Source organism: Schistocerca serialis, chromosome 7, assembly GCF_023864345.2.
Source record: "Schistocerca serialis cubense isolate TAMUIC-IGC-003099 chromosome 7, iqSchSeri2.2, whole genome shotgun sequence".
Classification (NCBI taxonomy): Eukaryota; Metazoa; Arthropoda; class Insecta; order Orthoptera; family Acrididae; genus Schistocerca; species Schistocerca serialis.
In genome coordinates, this window is record NC_064644.1 from 171,158,307 (window position 1) to 171,180,523 (window position 22,217).

The 22,217-nt window shown below is 39.2% G+C and overlaps 1 protein-coding gene across 2 annotated transcripts in view; it reads right to left on the bottom strand.

The window, feature by feature from the left end:
- The window catches only part of LOC126412761 (thymidine phosphorylase-like), a 406,501-nt gene that overhangs the window by 56,409 nt on the left and 327,875 nt on the right, over positions 1–22,217 (bottom strand). For both annotated transcript variants that reach the window (XM_050082513.1, XM_050082514.1), the window contains 3 exons: positions 19,474–19,659; positions 5,580–5,738; positions 3,502–3,620 (listed from right to left, as the gene is read on the bottom strand). In XM_050082513.1, coding sequence (XP_049938470.1) covers positions 3,502–3,620; positions 5,580–5,738; positions 19,474–19,659 — 464 coding nt within the window. The remainder of the gene's footprint in view (positions 1–3,501; positions 3,621–5,579; positions 5,739–19,473; positions 19,660–22,217) is intronic.

Consider the following 22,217-nt stretch of genomic DNA (forward strand, 5'->3'; position numbering starts at 1 on the left):
AGAATAGTTAACCATGCACTTGATAGGTATGTACCCAGTAGAACAGTTAATAATGGGAGGGAACCTCCATGGTATACAGTCACTGTAAAGAAACTTCTAAAGAAACAGAGATTACTGCATAACAGCTGTAAATCAAAGCACAGGGCTATAGATAAAGAGATACTGGATGAAATGCTTTTGGCTGTCAAGAGAGCAATGCATGATGCCTTCAATGACCACCATAGCAGGATATTGTCAAGTAATCTTTCACAGAACCAAAAGAAATGCTGGTCATGTGTAAAGTCTGTTAGTGGCACCAAAGTTAGTGTCCAGGCCATAGTGAATGAGACAGGATAGGAAATTGATGGTAGCACAGCAAAAGCTGAAAGCCTTATCTCCATTTTCAAATGTTCCTTTACTAAGGGAAACCCAGGAGTATTGCCCCAATTTAATCCTTGTACCACCGAAAAGATGAATGAAATAAGTACTACTGTCAATGGTGTTGAGAAACAGCTGAAATCATTACAACTGAACAAAGTTCCAGAGCCTGATGGAGTCCCTGTCAGATTCTACACCACAATTATCTATTGTAGATCCCTGGAACAAAAATCCGTGCCTAGTTCCTGGAAAAAGGCACAGGTCACACCTGCCTGCAAGAAGTGTAGTAGAAGTGATCCACAAGACTACCATCCATTATCCTTGACATTGATTCCTTGTAGAATTGTAGAACATATTCTGAGCTCAAACATAATAAGGTATCTTGAACAGAATGACCTCCTCAATGCCAACCAGTATGGATTTTGAAAACATCGATCATGTGAAACCCAACCTGCACTTTTCTCATGTGATATACTGAAAGCTTTGGATCAATGCAATCAGGTAGATGCTGTGTTTCCTGATTTCTTAGTAATATACCTATGCTTATCATCAAAAGTATGATCATTTAGGGGTAAGTGAAATTTTGTGACTGGACTGAGGACTTTTTGGTAGGGAGGATGTAGCATGTTATCTTGGAAGGAGAGCCATCATCAGATGTAGAAGTAACTTTGGGTATCTCTCAGGGAGGTGTGTTGGGACTCTTTCTGTTCATGTTGTATATTAATGACCATGCAGACAATGTTAATAGTAAAATCAGGCTTTTTATAGATGATGCAGTTGTCTATAATGAAGTGCTATCTGAAAGAAGTTGTCAGGTATTGTTATGATTTCAAAGTGGTGCACAGATTGGCAACTTGCTTCAAAATGTTCAAAAATATAATATTCTGCACTTCACAAAACGAAAAATGAAAATAATCCATTACTATAATATCAGTGAATCACTGTTGGAATAGGCCAACTTGTACAAATATTTGGGTAACACTTTGCAGGGATACAGAAAGGCAGATGAATGACTTTGGTTTATGGGTGGAATACTGGGGAAGTGCAATCAGTCTACAAAGGAGATTGCTTACAAATTACTCATGTGACTGGTTCTAGAATATTGCTCAAGTGTGTGGGAGTAGTACCAGATAGGACTAACAGGGGATGTTGAATGATTGCATAAAAGTGCAGCACAAATGGTCACAGGTTTGTTTAATCTGTGGGAAAGTGTCACAGAGATACTGAAGAAACTTAACTGGAAGACTCTTGACATAAACTATCGCAAGAAAGTCTATTAACAAAGTTTAAATAACTGGCTTTGAATGATTACTCTAGGAATATACTGCAACTCCCTATGTAGCAATCACACAGCGATCATAAGGATAAAATTGGAATAATTACTGCACATACAAAGGCATTCAAAACATCATTTGTTCCATGCTCCATATGTGAATGGAACAGGAAGAAACCCTAATATCAATTGGACATGCCATGCAGCTCGTGGTGATCTGCAGAGTATGAATGTAGACATAGATGCATCTGGAACTTATGAGTGTTATTGTAAATGAGGTGAGCCTACCTTTTGGAACATAATTCAGTCATCTGTGTTGATGAAGCTAACCAACAAACAAGTTCTTTATGTATAAGATTTAATGTGTACAAGATTGTCTCATTTCTCTGTGCAGCAACAAGAACCACATTGTCCTTCTGGATAATACCTTTACACTTTTCAAAAACGACTTGCAAACCTTTAGATTTCTAATTTACACTGCAAGTTACAGATGGGGTTCTGGATTTGACAGAATATCTGTAATCAAAACTGGTATTTTCTTCTCATTCACATAACTTATAACTTCAATCTCACCATGTTTTTCAACTGCATATTACTACAGTATTTATTAAATGCTGTGTGGCTCCAGAATCATTTGAGATGATGCTGCTAAATTTTCTTAACTTGCTATTCTCTTTTCCAGCTTGATCATCAGAGACTGCACCTGCAGCATTTTGTTTTGGTTTCTATGCTTCATTTTTCTTTGCTTTTTGACAATATGACAGAGTCTCCTTCCAATTCATGATCATAAACTCAAAAAGTAAAACAATTAGAAGCTTTTTTATTTGATTTAATATTTCTACGTGAATTACTGGACTTCAATTCACCTGGTTGCAACAAAAAACTGTCATTTGCTTAATGGGGTCTTTCTTGAATACACTTCTGCTCTTCATTTGAAAGTCAGTTCTTCAAAAAATCTAGAGTTAATGTATCTGGTGACAGAATTTCTAGTATTGTCACTAGATTATCATAATCCAGCAGCATTGTCAACAACAGGTGACAAACAATATCAAATCCCTCTAATGTTGCTCCTGATGATAATTATTCTTGAACTAATTTGTTGAACTGCAGAAAATGAGCAGTAAGCAAGTTATTTCTTGAGTAAAATTTCATCATTAGTAAAGTTTTCCAAATTAACAACTGATCTGCTATTTCTCTTCATTGAAAAACAATGTATAGTGACAAAGACATATCAAATGAGGTAGCTTTGTCTTGGACATTTTCCATATAATTATCTGCAATTTTCTGTATGATTTGAAACTTGCTTTTGTTGTTACATTTTTTCAAAGTTGCTAACTGCACATCTTTTTGTGTGTACTTCTGCCATATCATTATCTTTAAAAATTACCATTTCAGAATATTTCATTTGAATCAATTCCAGTAGATACATCTGATTTAACACCACCTAAATCCAAAATTTCCTAATACTAAAATTGATTCCATTGAACAATGGAAATTATATTTCTCTATCTCATCAACTATGCTCCATTTTATCACATGTCCTGTAAATCAATACAGCTCTGGGCTCCTAATCTGATAAATTCAAAGAGACAAGAGAATTCCTCAGGCACACTAATTAGGTAACTTGTAATAATAATGATTTATATGATGAACTTCTGGTAACATTTAGCAACTTGAGAATAAGTACAAAAAACTGTATCAGATGGCAACCACATATCAACAACAGAATAAAAAGTTAACATCACAGAGCTGCCATATGGAGAAAGAATAAATTTGAGAGATTTGAATTGCATCCTTCAACACTTTTCTGTTCCATCTGACCACTGTGTTAATAAGGTTATCTGTGTTTCCCCACATCAAATAACACTCACCATATTTTCACCTAATAATTTTGCAGTCTCAATTTTCTTATAAAATGCAGCATTTCCAACTTTAATATCCATAACTAGATATTTGGTCCCCTCAGCTACTTTCTTCGAAATAATGGAACCTGAAACAAGTATAATTACTACAAAAGAAGAAGAAGAAGAACTGCTGAAGCTTTCAGAGTGTAAGCCAATATGTGATGTAATAAACAAACAGAAAGGCAATATGAAACCAATGGAAAACACAGAAAATGCATACAACTTGAACTTTAAAGTCATATATTTTTTCTTTCTGTAGGTCAGTGGGACAAGGAGACACTGAACCTGAGCCTGTCACCTTTCTGTTTACAGCTAACAGTCTTGTATTACACCATTGTTTTCCTACTTCTGTGGGTCTTTTAGTCCTATTTTCCTTTCATGTCATTGTATAACAATCATAGTTTACTTTTATGTTCAGAAATCGGAATAAATTTACTTTTGACTAGATGTTAGTCCCGAGCAGAATAAATTGTCCCTTATAATGAAGTCTGTGTTTGTGTGTTAACAGTTTTTTCTTTCAGTCATACAATTACTTTGTGACTGCACTTTGCTGGTTAGTATTTCCTTTTTTATTACTCCCTACTCCCATTAGTATAGTCTCAAAACAATGTTTTTTCTTTCAAAAGCACACTGACAAAGCAAAAGTAGAGTTTAATGAATTATTTAGGAATGAAGGAGACGACATATGAGTTATCATACTTGACTTCTGAAAGAATAAACAGTTATACAATCTGTGTCCATACAGTTATACATATTGATATACATACACTTCAGTTTTAAATTACAATGTAGATAGGCAAAGAATGATGATAAGGCCATAAAGGTCACAAAAATAGATTTAAGCATACCCAGGGTATTGTGCATTTTGGCTTAGATATTCATCTATACTATAATAAGATCCATCTAGAAGGCATTGCCTCAGCTTTTCTTTAAACTTGGATATGTTTCCAACCAGTTTTTTAATTATTGGTGGAAGGGCATTAAAAATCTGGCTGCCACTGTATAAAACATCCTTCTGCACCATGCTCTTTGTTTTTAGAATCATAAGGAACATCAAGTTTTCTTCTGGTGTTATAATTATGGTACAAGCTATTGGTTTTAAATAAGTTGCTATTTTTTTGAAACAGAGTACATCAGGGAAAAAATATATTGAGCAGATGTAAAGATCTGAAGATCTCTAAATAGATTTCTGCTTGAGTGTCTAGGATGTACTCCACACACAATTCTTATGACTCGCTTCTGTGTGTGGAACACTTTTCTTGCTATTAGTTTATTTCCCCAGAATATTACACCATAGGCTGTAAGTTTATGGAAATAGCCAAAGTAAACTGTTTTTACGGTGGCAAATGTTGTTGAGTTTAACCTTTTCCACAGATCTTGAATATGGTAGTGCCATTTAAGTCTTGCTGTCTATATGCAGACCCAAGAATTTGGAGCACTCAACCTTTAGAATCTCACATTCGCCCATTTTTAGATTCATTGGTAACATTTGTATTAGAGGAAAAAAGAACATAATTGGTCTTTTTTAAATTGATGGAGAGACCATTAGTTTCAAACCATTTTATCATATCTGCAAAAGGCTTATTTACTACCTCATTTGATACATTCCCCGAGGGAATGCACACAAATATACACTCACAACACACACACAAACACACACACACACACCACACACACACACACACACACACACACACACACACACACACACACACACACACATACGCACATGCCTGTCTCCCTACATTGCGCTCAGTCAATTGCCACCTCTTTCCAATCACTGTGGGCCATGGAAGAGCTGGCAATCAAGTGACCACAATGTAGGGCGACATGCATGTGCATATATCTGTGTGTGTGTGTGTGTGTGTAGCTCTGTACACTTTGTTTGTGTACCTGTCAATGATACAGCACTTCTGCCTTTTGATGAGTGATCTCCTTTATTCCTTAATAATTTGTTATTCTCAACCAGCACTGTCTGTACATTATTAAAAGTAGAGTTTGAAATATAGTATGGAAGATTAAGTTGAAAGATAACACAAACATACCAATAATTAAAGGATTGCTATCAACTGTGGCAGTAACATCTCTTCTCTTGTAAAGTTCTTTGTCAGCAGGAGCCAAACGAGCTGTTGGTCCAGCAATGAAGCACCCAGCCTGCTGAAGAGTTGCTTTCAATTCACCATGAGTGAGATTTACTTTGAATCCTGAAAAATGTATAAAATATTAAGATTTCATATTTTTGTGTGTTTAAAGAGCTATACTTTAAAAATTTATTTATTTATTTATTCTTTGCCCATGGACTCCAGCTGAAAATCCAGCTGCGAGTATTGGGTGTGTCATACAATAGCCTATTAACATCAAACTTGATTTCAATATATATATAAATGAAACAAATGATTAAACAGAAATAGTCCATAATCATACAAAGGTTTTACATGTTTCACATTATACGAACACACAAATAAAAAAAACATACAGAAATGATAATTTTTTCAGGTACATTTCAGTAATGATATATTTAAACACCATCTTAGTATTCACTCAAACTGTATATACATTTCTCTGTGAGATATAGTTTCAAATGATTTTTAAAACATTTTAGATCTGTTTCTTTTTTAATGATTTTGGGGAGTTTATTAAAAAACCTTTTGCCTGCTTCTTCTGGGGCAGTCATAGACAGTTTTAGATTTCTGTTTATCATGTAGTAATTTTCATTTCCTCTTGTACCGTGTTTGTGTACATCTTTATTTAGGAGGTGTTTATCACTTGACCTTACCACCATTATGCTTTGGTATATATACAGTGAATATACTGTCATAATATTATAGTGTACAAAAGCTTGCCTACAGGTCTGTCTTGGTGGTATTTTTGCAATGCATCTCACTGCCCTTTTCTGAATTGTGAATATTCTTTTTAGGTAGCCAGCTTGTGCATTTCCCCATATATGAACTGAATAAGACAAATGTGGGAAGACAAGTCCATAATACATTGATCTGAGGACTTTATCATCCACAGTCTTAGCTGTTTTATGCATGATGAAGATCTGTTTGTTTATCTTTTTACACAGTGCATCTATGTGCTCCCCCCGTGCCAAATGTTTGTCTATTATAGTTCCTAGAAAATTTGTGCTGGTTCCTTCTTCAATAGTCTTTCCATTTATATTATAATTTTCACTATGCTTGGTCTGAAATACTACATTCATTGTTTTAGACTGATTCATAAACAGGTTGTTTTGTGTTAAATATTTATTTGCATTTTCAATAGTCAGGAGTGCTTCCTTCTCAAGCTCCTCCTTTGTGTCAGCTGTGCAAATGATTGTTGTGTCATCAGCATACATTATAAGTTTCTGATTTATATAGCTAGGGAAGTCATTTACGTAGAGTATAAATAGTATTGGCCCAAGCACAGATCCTTGCGGCACACCGTGTTTAACTGTTTGTAATTCTGATATGTAGTTTGTTATATTTCCCCCACTAGTATGTCTGATTTCTGTGCATTGTTTCCTGTTTGTAATGTATGATTTAAGTATGTCATAGCATTTTCCTCTAATTCCATACTGATATAATTTCATCATTAATTTTGAGTGGTTCACACAATCAAATGCCTTAGATAGGTCCATAAAAATCCCACAAGTCTTTTGTTGCCTGTCAAGTAAATTAAGAATGTGCTCAATTATATCTGTTGATGCTGTTTTTGTTGACTTCCCTTCTCTGAAACCATGTTGTGATGAATGCAGTATACTGTACTTTGTTATAAAACTTACAATTCTATTCTTAATTATCATTTCATAGATTTTAGCAAATGTTGAGATCAATGATATTGGCCTGTAATTTCCTAATTCATCCCTGTTCCCTTTCTTAAATATTGGCTTCACTTTACTTACTTTCAGTGAATCTGGAAATATACCTTCTTCTATCGCAGCATTCAGCATGTGTGTCAATGGTTTTAATATACATTCTCTGCATTCCTTTATGAGATGTGATGTAACACCATCCAAGCCAGAAGAGTGTTTAATTTTAAGTTGTTTTATTAGGTTTGACACTTCTGCATCTGTTGCAGGTATGAAAACCATAGTATGATTTGTATGTGGGGGGTTTAACAATTTACTTACTGCATTTGTTTTATTTCGACTTATTAATTCGTCTGCTACAGTAATATAATATCTGTTAAAAGTATTGGCTACTTCTAGAGGGTTTGCGTTGCTTTTCCCACTCATCAGTGGGCAGATGTCCTCTGCCTGATTTGTTACTTTTCCTCTCTCTCCATTAATGAATGACCATAAACCTTTTGAGCAGTTCTTTCTCTTATCTATAGACATCCTGATGAATGATGCTTTAGTTTCTCTGATAAAACTACAGTACTCTTTCTTTTTTATTTTATACAGTGTGTTGTAGGCCTCATTATTTTTTGTTTGGAGAGGTCATAATACACTCTCAGATTATTTCTGGCATGGATTACTTCTCCAGTCACCCAGCTTTTCTTTTTTGTTGCTGTTTGACAAGCCTTTTACTAACAGGACATGTAACATCATAATAATAATTGAATAAAGAATAAAACTGGTTCCATTTGGTGTTTGCATCTTTAGCTGCATATATTGTTTCCCAGTTTTCTGCCTCTAACATCTTTTTTAGCAGATTTATGTTATGTGGGTAGTTCTGTCTTCTCATCTCCCACATCTTCTGCACTGAATCACTAGTCTTTATATTTATGTCTATCATGAATGCAAAATGGTCTGCTAATGTGGAGTTTATTACCTGTGTGTCACAATAGCATGTAGGAATATTTGTTATTACATGATCAATAATAGTTTCACTATGCTTTGTTACTCTGGTTGGTTTATCTATTTTTATTTTTAGATTGTATATGCACAATAAGTCCAGTAGGGTCTTAGTATTGTCTGTATTTTTACTCGTGTCTATGTTCAGATCTCCTATAATGATCAAATAAGCATATGTTTATGAGAGGTGTTGGATTATATCTTCCAGCTGTTCAAAGAAGGTTTTAATTATACCATTTGGTGATCGATACAAACCTAATACACAACATAAATTCCCAGCAATTTTAGTTTCCAGTGCTGTAGCTTCAAAGCTCAATTCTATAGCATATTTTGTTATATTTATGGCTTTAGTTGATTTATAGTTAGAAAAAATGGCAACCTCACCACCTTTATAGGAAGTTCTGCAAAAACTGGTTACTTTCACATAATTCTTCAAGTTGTAAATTCCTATGTGATTTTCTTTTAGCCCATGTTCTGCAACTACTAGAATGTTTGGCCTATACTCCTGATTACCTCTAGTTCCTCTGTTTTATTGTTTATGTATTGAACATTTTGGTGAAGTATTCTAACAGTTGGCTTTAAATGTAATAGTTCCCCTTCCTGTAATATACTAAGCACTTCACTTGCTCCCTTTGCTTCTGGTACTATGCAGTGATTTTTTTCAGTTTGTGTCATTAAACCTGGATCGTATCTTTGTCCGGTGTTCATATTCCTCTCACTATTGTCACACTGGTATTTAAGATGGACAGTTTTACTTACATCTTTTTCCATGTTTTCTTTCTGCTTACTCGGTACCATAAAAAATCCTCACTTAGTGTAGCAGGTCTCCTAGTTCTCAGGCATCTGTCTTGATTGGAAGCTGCTTCTGCTGTTGATCTCCCTGGCCTCAGGCACCTCTTCTGTGTGGTTGCTGTTGCTGGTGGCTCCTGTGCTCCCCGACTTGGTGACTGCCCTTCTTTGTTAGCTGCTGCGGCTAATGACCTTTGTATATTTTCCTCACATGCATTTTCATTGCCTTGAGGTAGTATTATGGGGTCTGCTGTTCTGGATGCTGTTGCTGATGACGACAGCTCTGCTGATGATTGTGGTGATTCTGCTGCTATTGGTTTATCTGACACTGCTGGTGAGAATATCTGAGCCTTTGCTGCTGATACTGGTGTTTGTTGTAGCTCTACTGCAGATAATGATGGTTCCACTGTTACAGACAACTCTCGTTTTGGCGGAATTGGGATTGGAGACACTTCCATTACAGATGACTCATTAATAAATTTAAGTATTTCGGCACTAATAATCTTTTTCCCTTTTACGTTCACGTGGAGACCATGTCTTGTGAAGTGCTCTCTTTGGACACTGTTTATCTCTAAGAAAGTCGTATTCTGGAAACCTCTACATATTTTCTCAAATAGCCTGTTTGCTGTAACAATCTCGATGTTTACGCACGAGTTTTCCATCAGATCGTGCCTCCTGGGGATACTAACAATGTAGAAATGCACTCGAGGCATCCTTTTGATTGTTTCCTTTAGGATTCTCGTTGCACGCCAAGTTTCATTACAGTAAACATCATTTGCGCCTCCTATTATGATGCAGCTGTTATCCGTCGTTAATATGTTGTCACTGTTTTTCAGAATTTCGCGTAATGGCGCGCCTGGTTTGATGATGCCTGTTACATTAAGGTCTGGGTGATTTCTTCTCATAATTTCCGTAACTCCTCTCCCATGACTATCTGCAAAAATATATGTCTGTTGCTTGTATCCTTGCTTATGCATAACGTGGTTGTTTACTTTTTTTTCCTTACGAATATTTACCTTGTGTTTTTCTCCGTTTAATCCACTTGTATATTTTTGTGTGGATAGTTTGTTCATATTTTTATCCATAGATGCACTATTAACACTTTCTTTTCTTGCGTTTAATTCACTTGTGTCTTTTAGAGTGATCAGTTCGTTCATATTTCTAGTTACAGTCGTACTGTTTACACTTTGTACATTTGGTTGTGCATACCTACGAATTTTATGGCTAGCATTAATGAGATCTTGTTGCCTTGACGATTCAGACAGTTCCCGTGTGGTTAGTACCAAATTTTCCATTGTTTTTATATATTTTTTTATAATGTCAAGTTCTTTTTGAAGTTCGTCATGCACGCTGTCTTCTATTCCCGCGTAGCACTTTTCACTCGCGATCTTGCGGCCGTTACACTCTATGTCACATTTACACTGTATTTGTAAATCTTCTTGAGCATAACAGCGTGAATGGCACCATTTATGAACACGCATATTCTAACTCCATTTAGCACTGTTTCGTCACAAACAATATACTTGATTGAAATTAAGTCCTCAAACACTGCAGAGCGGTTTAAAGTTACGTGCACACTTGCCGCCATATTGCAATATTCTTCTATTTTTGTTATGAATAAATCTGAAAGATAATGTCTCTTCATATTTTGTGCTAGCAGCACCACTATGTGTATGCAAATCAGATTTTCTTTAGATGCACACTATAATGGTTGTAAGCATTAGTTACCTCTGAGGTTTGATGTGAGCAGTTGATGTTAGTTACGAATGCCTTTAAGGTGACAAAGATGCCATTTATCAACACCTCACTGAGTCTGAATGAGATCATATAATAGAGCTATGAGAAGCTGGATGTTTCTTCTGTAGTGTTGTTGAAAAACTTGGTAGCAAAGTAGCCACTGTAAGTGGCTGCTGGCAGCAGTGGACATGAGAATGTACAGACACAAGAAGACTGGGCTCCGGATGGCCATGTGGCAGTTCCGAGAGAGAAGACCATCATGTTCAGTGTATGGCTGTGGCACATTGTACTGCATCTGCAGCAGAAATTTGAGCAGTAGTTGACACCACAGTGACCCTATGAACTGTTACAAATTAGTTACTTCAAGGAGAGCTCTGAGCCAGATGACCTGTAGTGTGCATCCCACTGTCTCTGAAGCACCAACATTTTGCAACTTCAGTGGTGTCAAGCAAGAGCTCATTGGAGGATGGGGTGGAGGTCTGTTGCATTTTGTAATGCACTTTGGCGTCAGTGAAAGCCATGTGTGGGTTAGGAGGAGGCCAACTGAGGGCATGCAACCAACCTGTCTGCATGTTAGATGCACTGGACCTACACCTGGAGTTATGGTCTGGGATGTGATTTTGTATGACAGCAGGAATGCTCTCGTGGTTATTCCACGCACCCTGACTGCAAATCTGATGTCAGTCTGGTGATTTGACCTTTTGTGCTGCCATTCATGAACAGCATTACATACTGCTGTGGTAACCCAACGTGCTCTATTGGGTGTCAACATGTTGCCTTGGCCTGCTTGATCATCAAATCTGTCTCCAATCAAGCATATACAGGACATCATACACAGCCCACATTAATCACCCCTGTGTTGACTGACAAAGTGCAACAGGCATAGAACTACAGCCCACAAACTGACATCCAGCACCTGTTCGATAAAATGTGTACACATTTGCCAGCTTGCCTTCAACATTCTGGTTGTTACGCCAGTTATTAATGTACCAGCATTACACATTTTCAGTTGCTTACTTTGGGCTTACATTAATCTGTGCCCATCAAGTGGCACCACAGGTCTCTATATCCCTGTGCCCCCACCCCCCACCCCACCCCCTCCCCTGCCCCCAGCAATCCTGGGAGTGTAGGCATGCTGATTTTGTGTGTATACTTCTTAACTTCTTTTGGATGGTTGTACTTGACATTTTCTCCTAATTTCCTCATGTAGTTTGTTGCCGTCCACATTAATGGTGGCTACGGCCATGACCCTTACAGGGATTTTTTCCTTGGAAAGATTGCCATATATGCTTGTGACAGACAATGGCCCACAGTCTGTGTCTCAGGATTTTGATGATTTTTGTACAAAGAGTGGCATCTGGAATGTTGTGGCACCTCCATTTCATCCTCAGTCCAATGGTGAGGTGGAGCAGCTTGCCCGTACTTTCAAAACTCAGGTGAAAAAAATACATCACACAATCTTCTCCTGAGAAAACCCTCAGTAGGTGCTTGTGCTCATATAGTTTTACTCCAGCTAGTGACCATAGCCTAGCAGATTTTCTTCTTGGGCCCCCCAGTACTATACACTGCTTTATCTGCTTCAGCCGACACTTGATCATCCACCAGCATCTGTCTTGCAATGGTTTCATCTGGGCTCCACCATCTGGACCTGTGGATTTGACTGCTGCCCTAAATGGGAACCAGTGGTCATCCATCACTGCCGAGGCCCCCAGGTCTGCATTGTGCACACCTCCAACAGCATGGTGTCCTTAAACTATGATCAGCTCCACCCACATATGATGCAGCACGTGCTGGCTGCTCTGTCCTGCCTTCCCTCCCCCCCTCTCCCCCCTTTTTCAGATGCCTCCAACATCTGCACCGGCCCCCAAAGAGAAGACCATTTTTGTTGTAGGTGTCTCTGTTACCAGGCAGAGTGGTTAGTACCAGGCAGCCTCCATCTCCACAGCCCCTATCACCACTCCTGCTATCATCTTTGTTTTCTCTGCTGCCTCTATTGCTAAGTGCTTGCCTGGATGTTGGCATGGACATGTTACCTCCATCACTGGTGTTCCCTTACAGTCTCTTGTGGGGGTGTGGGCACCGTGCCTCTCCATGCCAATGCCATTTTAGACCTATTCTCCTGTGACAGTACAAAACCCGCTCCAGCAGTCATCCCCTTCCAGTGATGACATGGACATATCCATTGTGAATATTTTTCCCATAGGGAGCAGGAGTGTTGTAACCCTACACAATGAGTGTGGTCTTGATGGCAAGTCTAAAGAGGCCGCCATGCATTGCCACAGATGGCGTAGCAAGCACTGCGTAGTGTGCCAAGCTACTCTGGAGATTCTGAAAAAGGTATGCAGACTCTGGGCGAAACTGTACAGAAAACACAAAGCATTTAGGACTAATCTGAGAATAAAGGGAACAGGAGTAGACATTTGTAGCCAGAGGGTTTTAAATAGCAAACATCATTCTGATAGAGTAGTCCTGCAGGGCAATATCTAAACTATCTAAACTACTACAGAACTCTGAGAATACTGGATAACCAATACTTCTAAGATAAAAATAGGACTCAGTTATGTGATGTAGGATTTCTGGGGAAAGGTTTAAGGATGTAGCCAGTATTTTTATTCCAAGAGTGGTCCATCTTCTTAAAGAGGACCCTAAAAGGCTAATGTTTGTCAACATATATATTTGTTTATTAATTTTACATACATAACTTGCTTGCAGGAGGCCTTTGAACAAATAATATTTGGTCTATAAAAGTAAGAAAGAAAAGCTTTTTCACAAAAGTATAACATATCCCCCCCTCCCCTCCCCATGATCCATGGACCTTGCCATTGGTGGGGAGGCTTGTGTGCTTCAGTGATACAGATAGCCATACCACAGGTGCACCCACAACGGAGGGGTATCTGTTGAGAGGCCAGACAAACGTGTGGTTCCTGAAGAGAGGCAGCAGCCTTTTCAGTAGTTGCAGGGGCTACAGTCTGGATGATTGACTGATCTGGCCTTGTAACACTAATCAAAACAGCCTTGCTGTGTTGGTACTGCGAAGGGCTGAAAGCAAGGGGAAACTACAGCTGTAATTTTTCCCGAGGGCATGCAGCTTTAAATGTGGTGCTACAGAAGAATGCTGAAGATTAGATGGATAGATCACATAACTAATGAGGAAGTATTGAATAGATTTGGGGAGAAGAGAAATTTGTGGCACAACTTGACTAGAAGAAGGGATCGGTTGGTAGGACATATTCTGAGGCATCAAGGGATCACCAATTTAGTACTGGAGGGCAGTGTGGAGGGTAAAAATCGTAGAGGGAGACCAAGAGATGATTACACTAAACAGATTCAGTAGGATGTAGGTTGCAGTAGGTAACTGCACACACACACACACACACACACACACACACACACACACACACACACATATATATATATATATATATATATATATATATATATAATAGAGGGAAACATTCCACGTGGGAAAAATATATCTAAAAAGAAAGATGATGAAACTTACCAAACAAAAGCGCTGGCAGGTCGATAGACACACTAACAAACACAAACATACACACAAAATTCTAGCTTTCGCAACCAATGGTTGCCTCGTCAGGAAAGAGGGAAGGAGAAGGAAAGACAAAAGGATATGGGTTTTAAGGGAGAGGGTAAGGAGTCATTCCAATCCCGGGGGGAAAAAAGGACAGGTATACACTCGCACACACACACATATCCATCCACACATACACAGACACAAGCAGACATTTGTAAAGGCAAAGAGTTTGGGCAGAGATGTCAGTCGGGGCGGATGTACAGAGGCAAAGATGAAGTTGAAAGACAGGTGAGGTATGAGCGGCGGCAAATTGAAATTAGAAATTAGCGGAGATTGAGGCCTGGCGGATAGCGAGAAGAAAGGATATGCTGAAGGGCAAGTTCCCATCTCCGGAGTTCTGACAGGTTGGTGTTAGTGGGAAGTATCCAGATAACCCGGACAGTGTAACACTGTGCCAAGATGTGCTGGCCGTGCACCAAGGCATGTTTAGCCACAGGGTGATCCTCATTACCAACAAACACTGTCTGCCTGTGTCCATTCATGCGAATGGACAGTTTGTTGCTGGTCATTCCCACATAGAACGCTTCACAGTGTAGGCAGGTCAGTTGGTAAATCACGTGGGTGCTTTCACACGTGGCTCTGCCTTGGATCGTGTACACCTTCCGGGTTACAGGACTGGAATAGGTGGTGGTGGGAGGGTGCATGGGACAGGTTTTACACCGGGGGCGGTTACAGGGGTATAACCGCCCCCGGTGTAAAACCTGTCCCATGCACCCTCCCACCACCACCTATTCCAGTCCTGTAACCCGGAAGGTGTACACGATCCAAGGCAGAGCCACGTGTGAAAGCACCCACGTGATTTACCAACTTACCTGCCTACACTGTGAAGCGTTCTATGTGGGAATGACCAGCAACAAACTGTCCATTCGCATGAATGGACACAGGCAGACAGTGTTTGTTGGTAATGAGGATCACCCTGTGGCTAAACATGCCTTGGTGCACAGCCAGCACATCTTGGCACAGTGTTACACTGTCCGGGTTATCTGGATACTTCCCACTAACACCAACCTGTCAGAACTCCGGAGATGGGAACTTGCCCTTCAGCATATCCATTCTTCTCGCTATCCGCCAGGCCTCAATCTCCGCTAATTTCTAATTTCAATTTGCCGCCGCTCATACCTCACCTGTCTTTCAACTTCATCTTTGCCTCTGTACATCCGCCCCGACTGACATCTCTGCCCAAACTCTTTGCCTTTACAAATGTCTGCTTGTGTCTGTGTATGTGTGGATGGATATGTGTGTGTGTGCGAGTGTATACCTGTCCTTTTTTCCCCCTAAGGTAAGTCTTTCCGCTCCCGGGATTGGAATGACTCCTTACCCTCTCCCTTAAAACCCATATCCTTTTGTCTTTCCTTCTCCTTCCCTCTTTCCTGACGAGGCAACCATTGGTTGCGAAAGCTAGAATTTTGTGTGTATGTTTGTGTTTGTTAGTGTGTCTATCGACCTGCCAGCGCTTTTGTTTGGTAAGTTTCATCATCTTTCTTTTTATATATATATATATATATATATATATATATATATATATATATATATATATATATATATATATATATATATATATATATATATATATATAATGGAAGGAAACATTCCACGTGGGAAAAATTATACATAAAAACAAAGATGAGGTGACTTACCGAACAAAAGCGCTGGCAGGTCGATAGACACACAAACAAACACAAACATACACACAAAATTCAAGCTTTCGCAACAAACTGTTGCCTCATCAGGAAAGAGGGAAGGAGAGGGGAAGACGAAAGGAAGTGGGTTTTAAGGGAGAGGGTAAGGAGTCATTCCAATCCCGGGAGCAGAAAGACTTACCTTAGGGGGAAAAAAGGACAGGTATACACTCGCACACACGCACATATCCATCCACACATGTGGATTTTGTGTGTATGTTTGTGTTTGTTTGTGTGTCTATCGACCTGCCAGCGCTTTTGTTCAGTAAGTCACCTCATCTTTGTTTTTTTTATATATATATATATATATATATATATATATATATATATATATATATATATATATATATATATATATATATATGTGTGTGTGTGTGTGTGTGTGCAGTTAAATATTTCCTTATTTGGCAGTACCGTAATTAACATTGATTCACACATTAATTTCAACTAGACTTCTAATGTATGTTACCTCATAAATTAGTTCCATGATAATATGGTTATACAGCCTTTGATGACAATTAACTCATACATTGTCATTTATATGTGACATTCATAATATCCTTGGAACAGTAATCCCAACCGTAACAACTCTAATGTATTTGTTAACAGTAAGCCCAACCATCACAACTCTAATGTATTTGTAAATAAAAATTTGTAAATAAAATAAATAAAAATAAATTTGTAAATAAACATTTGTATGATGTTTATTTACAAAACTGTTACAGTCATGATGGTTGGACCCATTGCCCCAAGAATATTGAGAATAAGACATTTAACAGTAGAACATCATTCTTGTAGTGAAACTTCAATACATGATACACTGACGTTCTGCAGTGTGAGCCACCTTTATGCACAAATACATAGTATAAAATGATGATCGCTAGCAGGCTTCCAATATAAATATGGCCTTAGTGCCAGGAGTCTCCGAAGATATGGTCAGCTTGCCTTCAATGCAGCTCTTTTCATTTAAGCAGAGAGGCTGCATCTTTAAGGGAACTGGAATCTGTCTGGAAAGAAAGGAATTTGGAAGGTATTGGCTGTGGCCTACAGTAAGGAACCAACTCTGGCATTTTGCCTACATTGAAAATGAGAAACCACAGGAAACCATTTACCAGGTTGCTGGCAGATGGATCTGAACCACTTCACCTCCCAAATCCAGGGATTGCTAGCTCAGTGCCTCAAGGTGCACAGCTACCCTCCTCAGTCACCAATATGGAGAAAAAACTAGTTGTGTATTGTTTCCAAATAAAATAAAATGCATCACAACAAAAGATGGAATTCTGATATTGCATGTTTTTTCTTTAATTACACAGGTTTCATCATCTGATAGTGCTAATAGTGCATTAGTGCATGCATATTTTAAGATTTAATTGTACAGGGAATTCGTGGCTTCGGTTATTATAATTTAAAAACAGCACAAATAGATTTTGGACAAAAGGGGACTGAGGGGGGGGGGGGGAGGGGGGGGGGCAAGGCACAGTTGGCTTGAGTGAATTCAAGCACCCTGCTGAAAAAATGTTCTAGAAATGAATGAACTATAGATTGTGCTGTCATCGCATACCCCTTCTGCTCTCCATGAACACCTCCCAATCATTCCATATTGGAACCAGTTCTCATAATTGAGAACTGCCCTGTTGACCAGACTGTGTGACATTTGGCGATAACGCAATTTCTGGCAATAAACCAATGTGTATTTTTATGGATTGATTTTAATTCAGTGTTATTTGTAATGATTTCTACTGCTTCGCTGCCCTATGAAATACTGAAATATTGCAACACAAAGTTCTACCCATCTCTAATCCAGTGCTAACATTAAACAAAAAATAGACTGGTAATCAGGCTTTTATAGTAGTGCAGACATATTTTTAAGTTATCAAACACTAGCAGATGAATCAAAATCAGTTTTCCTCTTCTTTCTTGTTTCAACCTTATCCATAATTAGAAACTATCAGAAATACGTACAACACAAAAACAATAAGCAGCATAACTTACATTAAATTCAACTGCAAGTATGAATTGAACTGATTAACAAAACAACAATTTAACTCAAATTAGACCAACACTGTACAACAATTGCTCTTGCCTAAAATAGGGATAGGCAAAAGCCAACAGTGCCATCGACAAAACATTAGCTTAAATCTATTGATGGCCATCTTGACTACCTGTAGTGCACATCCCCTTTTGTCGTATCATTGAAAATCAAAATATACAGGGTGATAAAAAAGTTTCTATTCAAAGGCCATACAGCCCAGAATTGGTAAGCCCCTCCGGTAAAATTGTCATGGCATAGAGGCAATCATCCCACAGATGCACCAAGTTTAAGATACCTGTTTGGTAAAACACAGTACCCTGCTGTGGAAGAGGTCCATAACCGCCTGCTGCACGTCCTTGTCTGATGGGACTCTTCGACCCCTCAAGGCCTTTCCTTAAGGGAATGAAGATGTGATAATCACATGAGGAGAGATCATGACTATAGGACAGGTGCTTGAATGTCTCCCACATGAGTTGACATAACTTCTGCATTACAAAATTTGTGGTGTGGGGATGGGCGTAATCATGAAGCAGCAGCTCCCTTTTCACATCATTCACAAAAGTGGAGTTCAACAAACATGCTGCCTCAGACACATTTATCATTCTCCAATGGATGTCTACCGTTGTTTGCTCTTTGGAAAACAAGAAGATAATGAGAGGATGTTGGTCCTATTTGGATGCATTTGGTAATTATGTCACCACAACTCATTTCCACATTTACCACGTGCACGTTGGAAAGACATGCATGCCACACTGATCCCTTTCCCAAATGTCGGTGCTTACATACCCACGTTGGCATCACACTACATTGTATACGTGTTGCAGTAATGCCCTCAAACACAAACTTCCTGATCACCCACTACATGGCAACTAGGTGGTGTGCAATTTCACAAGGTGAGGTGGAAGGGGGGGGGGGGGGGGGGGGTTGGTCTGGATCCCCTGAACGCTCCTTTGGTGACGTTGTTGAGAGATCTTGGAAAAACAAATCACATAGACATTATAGGGTAGTGCTGCATCCATTCAGATCATAACATTAACTATTAAGTGAGAATGGTAACAGGCAGATCATTCAGAATGTTCCTCACATTACTGTGAAGACTGCATCATTCTTTAAGAGGTACAACAGCAGTTGCAGGATGAAACACACTGCTCAGAGCACAAATGCAGAACTTAGGATGTCATTCTGCATGTCAAGTTGATCATTAAAAGCATGCTTCTCAGTTTGATACCTGCTCTAGCAACCATTTTTCATCTATTAAGAAGTTTCCATGTAAAATATTGTTTGTAAAGTTATTATATCTTGAATGCTTGTCATTAGAAATGTGCTCCATTACCTGGAATGCTCTCAAGTTTGTCAAGTGTCCCTCCAGTGATTTCCAGGCCTCGGCCTGAAACCATGGGTACCTTACAGCCACATGCAGCCAAAGCAGGAGCAAGTGGAAGTGACACTTTGTCTCCAACACCACCAGTACTATGCTTGTCCACAAGAGTCCAGTCCTTCTCCCACTGCATCATGTCACCTGGTATAGTTTAAGCAAAATTTCATGTTAAATTAAATTTTTAACTTATTAATAAATGTAAAACAATGGAAGTTTCAGGTCAGAATATCAACAATATTATGAAAAGGACAGATTGCTTCTCACCATAAAGATGACACTTTGAGTTGCAGAGAGGCACAATGAAAATACTGTTACATATTAAGAGTTCATCCAAAGCCTTTCTCAGAAAGAAAACACACATGCATTCACATAAGCAGACACACCTCATGCACACATAACCATCATTTCTTGCTGCACCTGCCAGAATGCAACTGTTTCAAATGGAAGTAGTGGTCCAGAGTGGGATGGGGAAAAGAGGTGGAAAAGAAGAGTAGCAGGGAAGGGAAAAAGGACAATTGTTGCCTCGGGAGAGAGCAGTGCACAATAAGGGAAATTGGATTGGAATTGGGAGGAGATGATAGGACTCAGGGGGCACAAAATTTTCGGTGGAACATGTGGGGTAAGTAGGTTGTCCTCCTCAACACAGCACTCCATCTTTCAGGACATTGATCTCCTCCTCTCTGATAGCTCCATTCACACCTCTGTCAACATTAAACTCACCAACCACCGAAGAAGAAACTGCCTTTCATAGCTGCCATCCCTTACACACAAAACATTGTTTGGGTACAGCCCGGTCACCTGGGGATGGGATATCTGCAGTGACAAGATCATCCTTGCCCAGTATGCTGAAGGTCTCACAAAGGTCTTCACAGAGAGGCACTATCCTCATACCATGACCACAGATTTCCTGTCGTATATCCACACACTCCCCCAATCCTCCCACCATCTCCAAGAACCAGCTATGAAGAAGCACCCTTTGTCTTCCAGTACCAACCTGGACTGGAACAATTGTACCACATGCTTCCCCAGGGCTACGAATATCTATTGTTATGCCCTGAAATGAGGCACTTTTTACCCAAGATGCTTACCATCCCTCATAAAGTGCTGTTACATTGCCCGCCCAACCTTCACAAAGTCCTAGTCTATCCCTAAACCACTCCCAGATCACCCAGCCAGCACCTCCCATTGCAGTGCTGTTACAGGTAACCCATCAGAGGCAGGGTCACCTGTGAAAGTAACCATGGCATATACCAGCTCTGCTGTCACCACTGCACAGCTTTTTATATTGGTATGACAGCCAACTAGTTGTCCACCAGGATGAGTGGCCACCACAAAACAGTGGCCAAGACCAAAGTGGACCACCCTGTGCCATAAAATGTAGCTCAACATAACATTCTTGATTTCAATGGCTGCTTCACAATCCATGCCATCTGGACCCTGCCTCCAACAGCTCTTCTGAACTGCAGAAATGGGAGTTATCCTTACAACACATTCTCTGCTCCTGAAACCATCCCAACCTCAACCTACAGTAAACTACTGTCCCAACATCCTCCACCCAACAGTTTCCACTACCTCTGCCCTATCACCTCCTCCCAGTTCATGTCCCCTCACTTTTATTGTACACCACTCTCTGCTGCCACATACACCCATATTTTCCTCTCCTCCTCAATGTCCCTTCACTTTTATTGTACACCACTCTCTGCTGCCACATACACCAATATTTTCCTCTCCTCCTCACCTTTTCTGCAACCCTTCTCCCCTTCCTCCTCCACAGCTTTCAGACACTCTGTATGGCATTTTGGTCTTGCCATCATCTAGTCCCTGTATGTTCTGCCAGGCACTGCTCAGTACCCTCACCCATCTACTCTGCTATCCCTTTCCTTCCCCACTGCATTCTGGATTGCCACTTCTGTTCAGCACAGTTGCAGTCTGGTCAAAGCGGTCAGATATAATGGCCATGTGTGTGTGAGTGAGGTGTGCTCACTTGTGTGAATGTGTGTGTTTCTTTTCTGAAGAAGGCTTTGGCTGAAAGCTCACTCAGGCCTCTTTGTTGTGCCTCTCTGCAACTCAATATTTCATCAATAAAGTGAGTAGTAATCTATATTTTTCATCAATAAATATAAAGAGCCATTTCTGACATTATTCGCTTCCATAATATTGTTACAATCAATCCTGGATTTTCCATTGTTTGATTATTTCATGTAAGATATATTTCATCAACATGGATCAATGATTTATGAGTGTCTGTTGTGAATGGTGAAACAGTACCCACTACAGAGAAAAGGTCATTAATGAGGAGGGATAAATCTCAATCTCAATGTTAGGGATAATAGTACACAAGATTTGACATTTGACTCGAAGAAAAATAAACAAAAATGATATGAAGCAATACTTCAGCTTTTCATCTTCATGACAGCAACATGTAAAGTGCTTGCTCTCTCTCTTTCCCTCCCTCCCTCTCTCTCTCTCTCTCTCTCTATCTCTCTCTCCTGACACACACAGACACACAGACACACATACACGAAGAGATACAGTCATTATTATTATCGCATTAGTCATCTTATTCTCCTATTCTACTGATGATGTTATTTATTTTTATATGTTTCTTCCTGCTTTTCTTACATACTAGACTGATTTACATTATACAAAAATGTAAATTTAATTCATGTTCTATACTCTGCTGACAACATTGCAAAAAA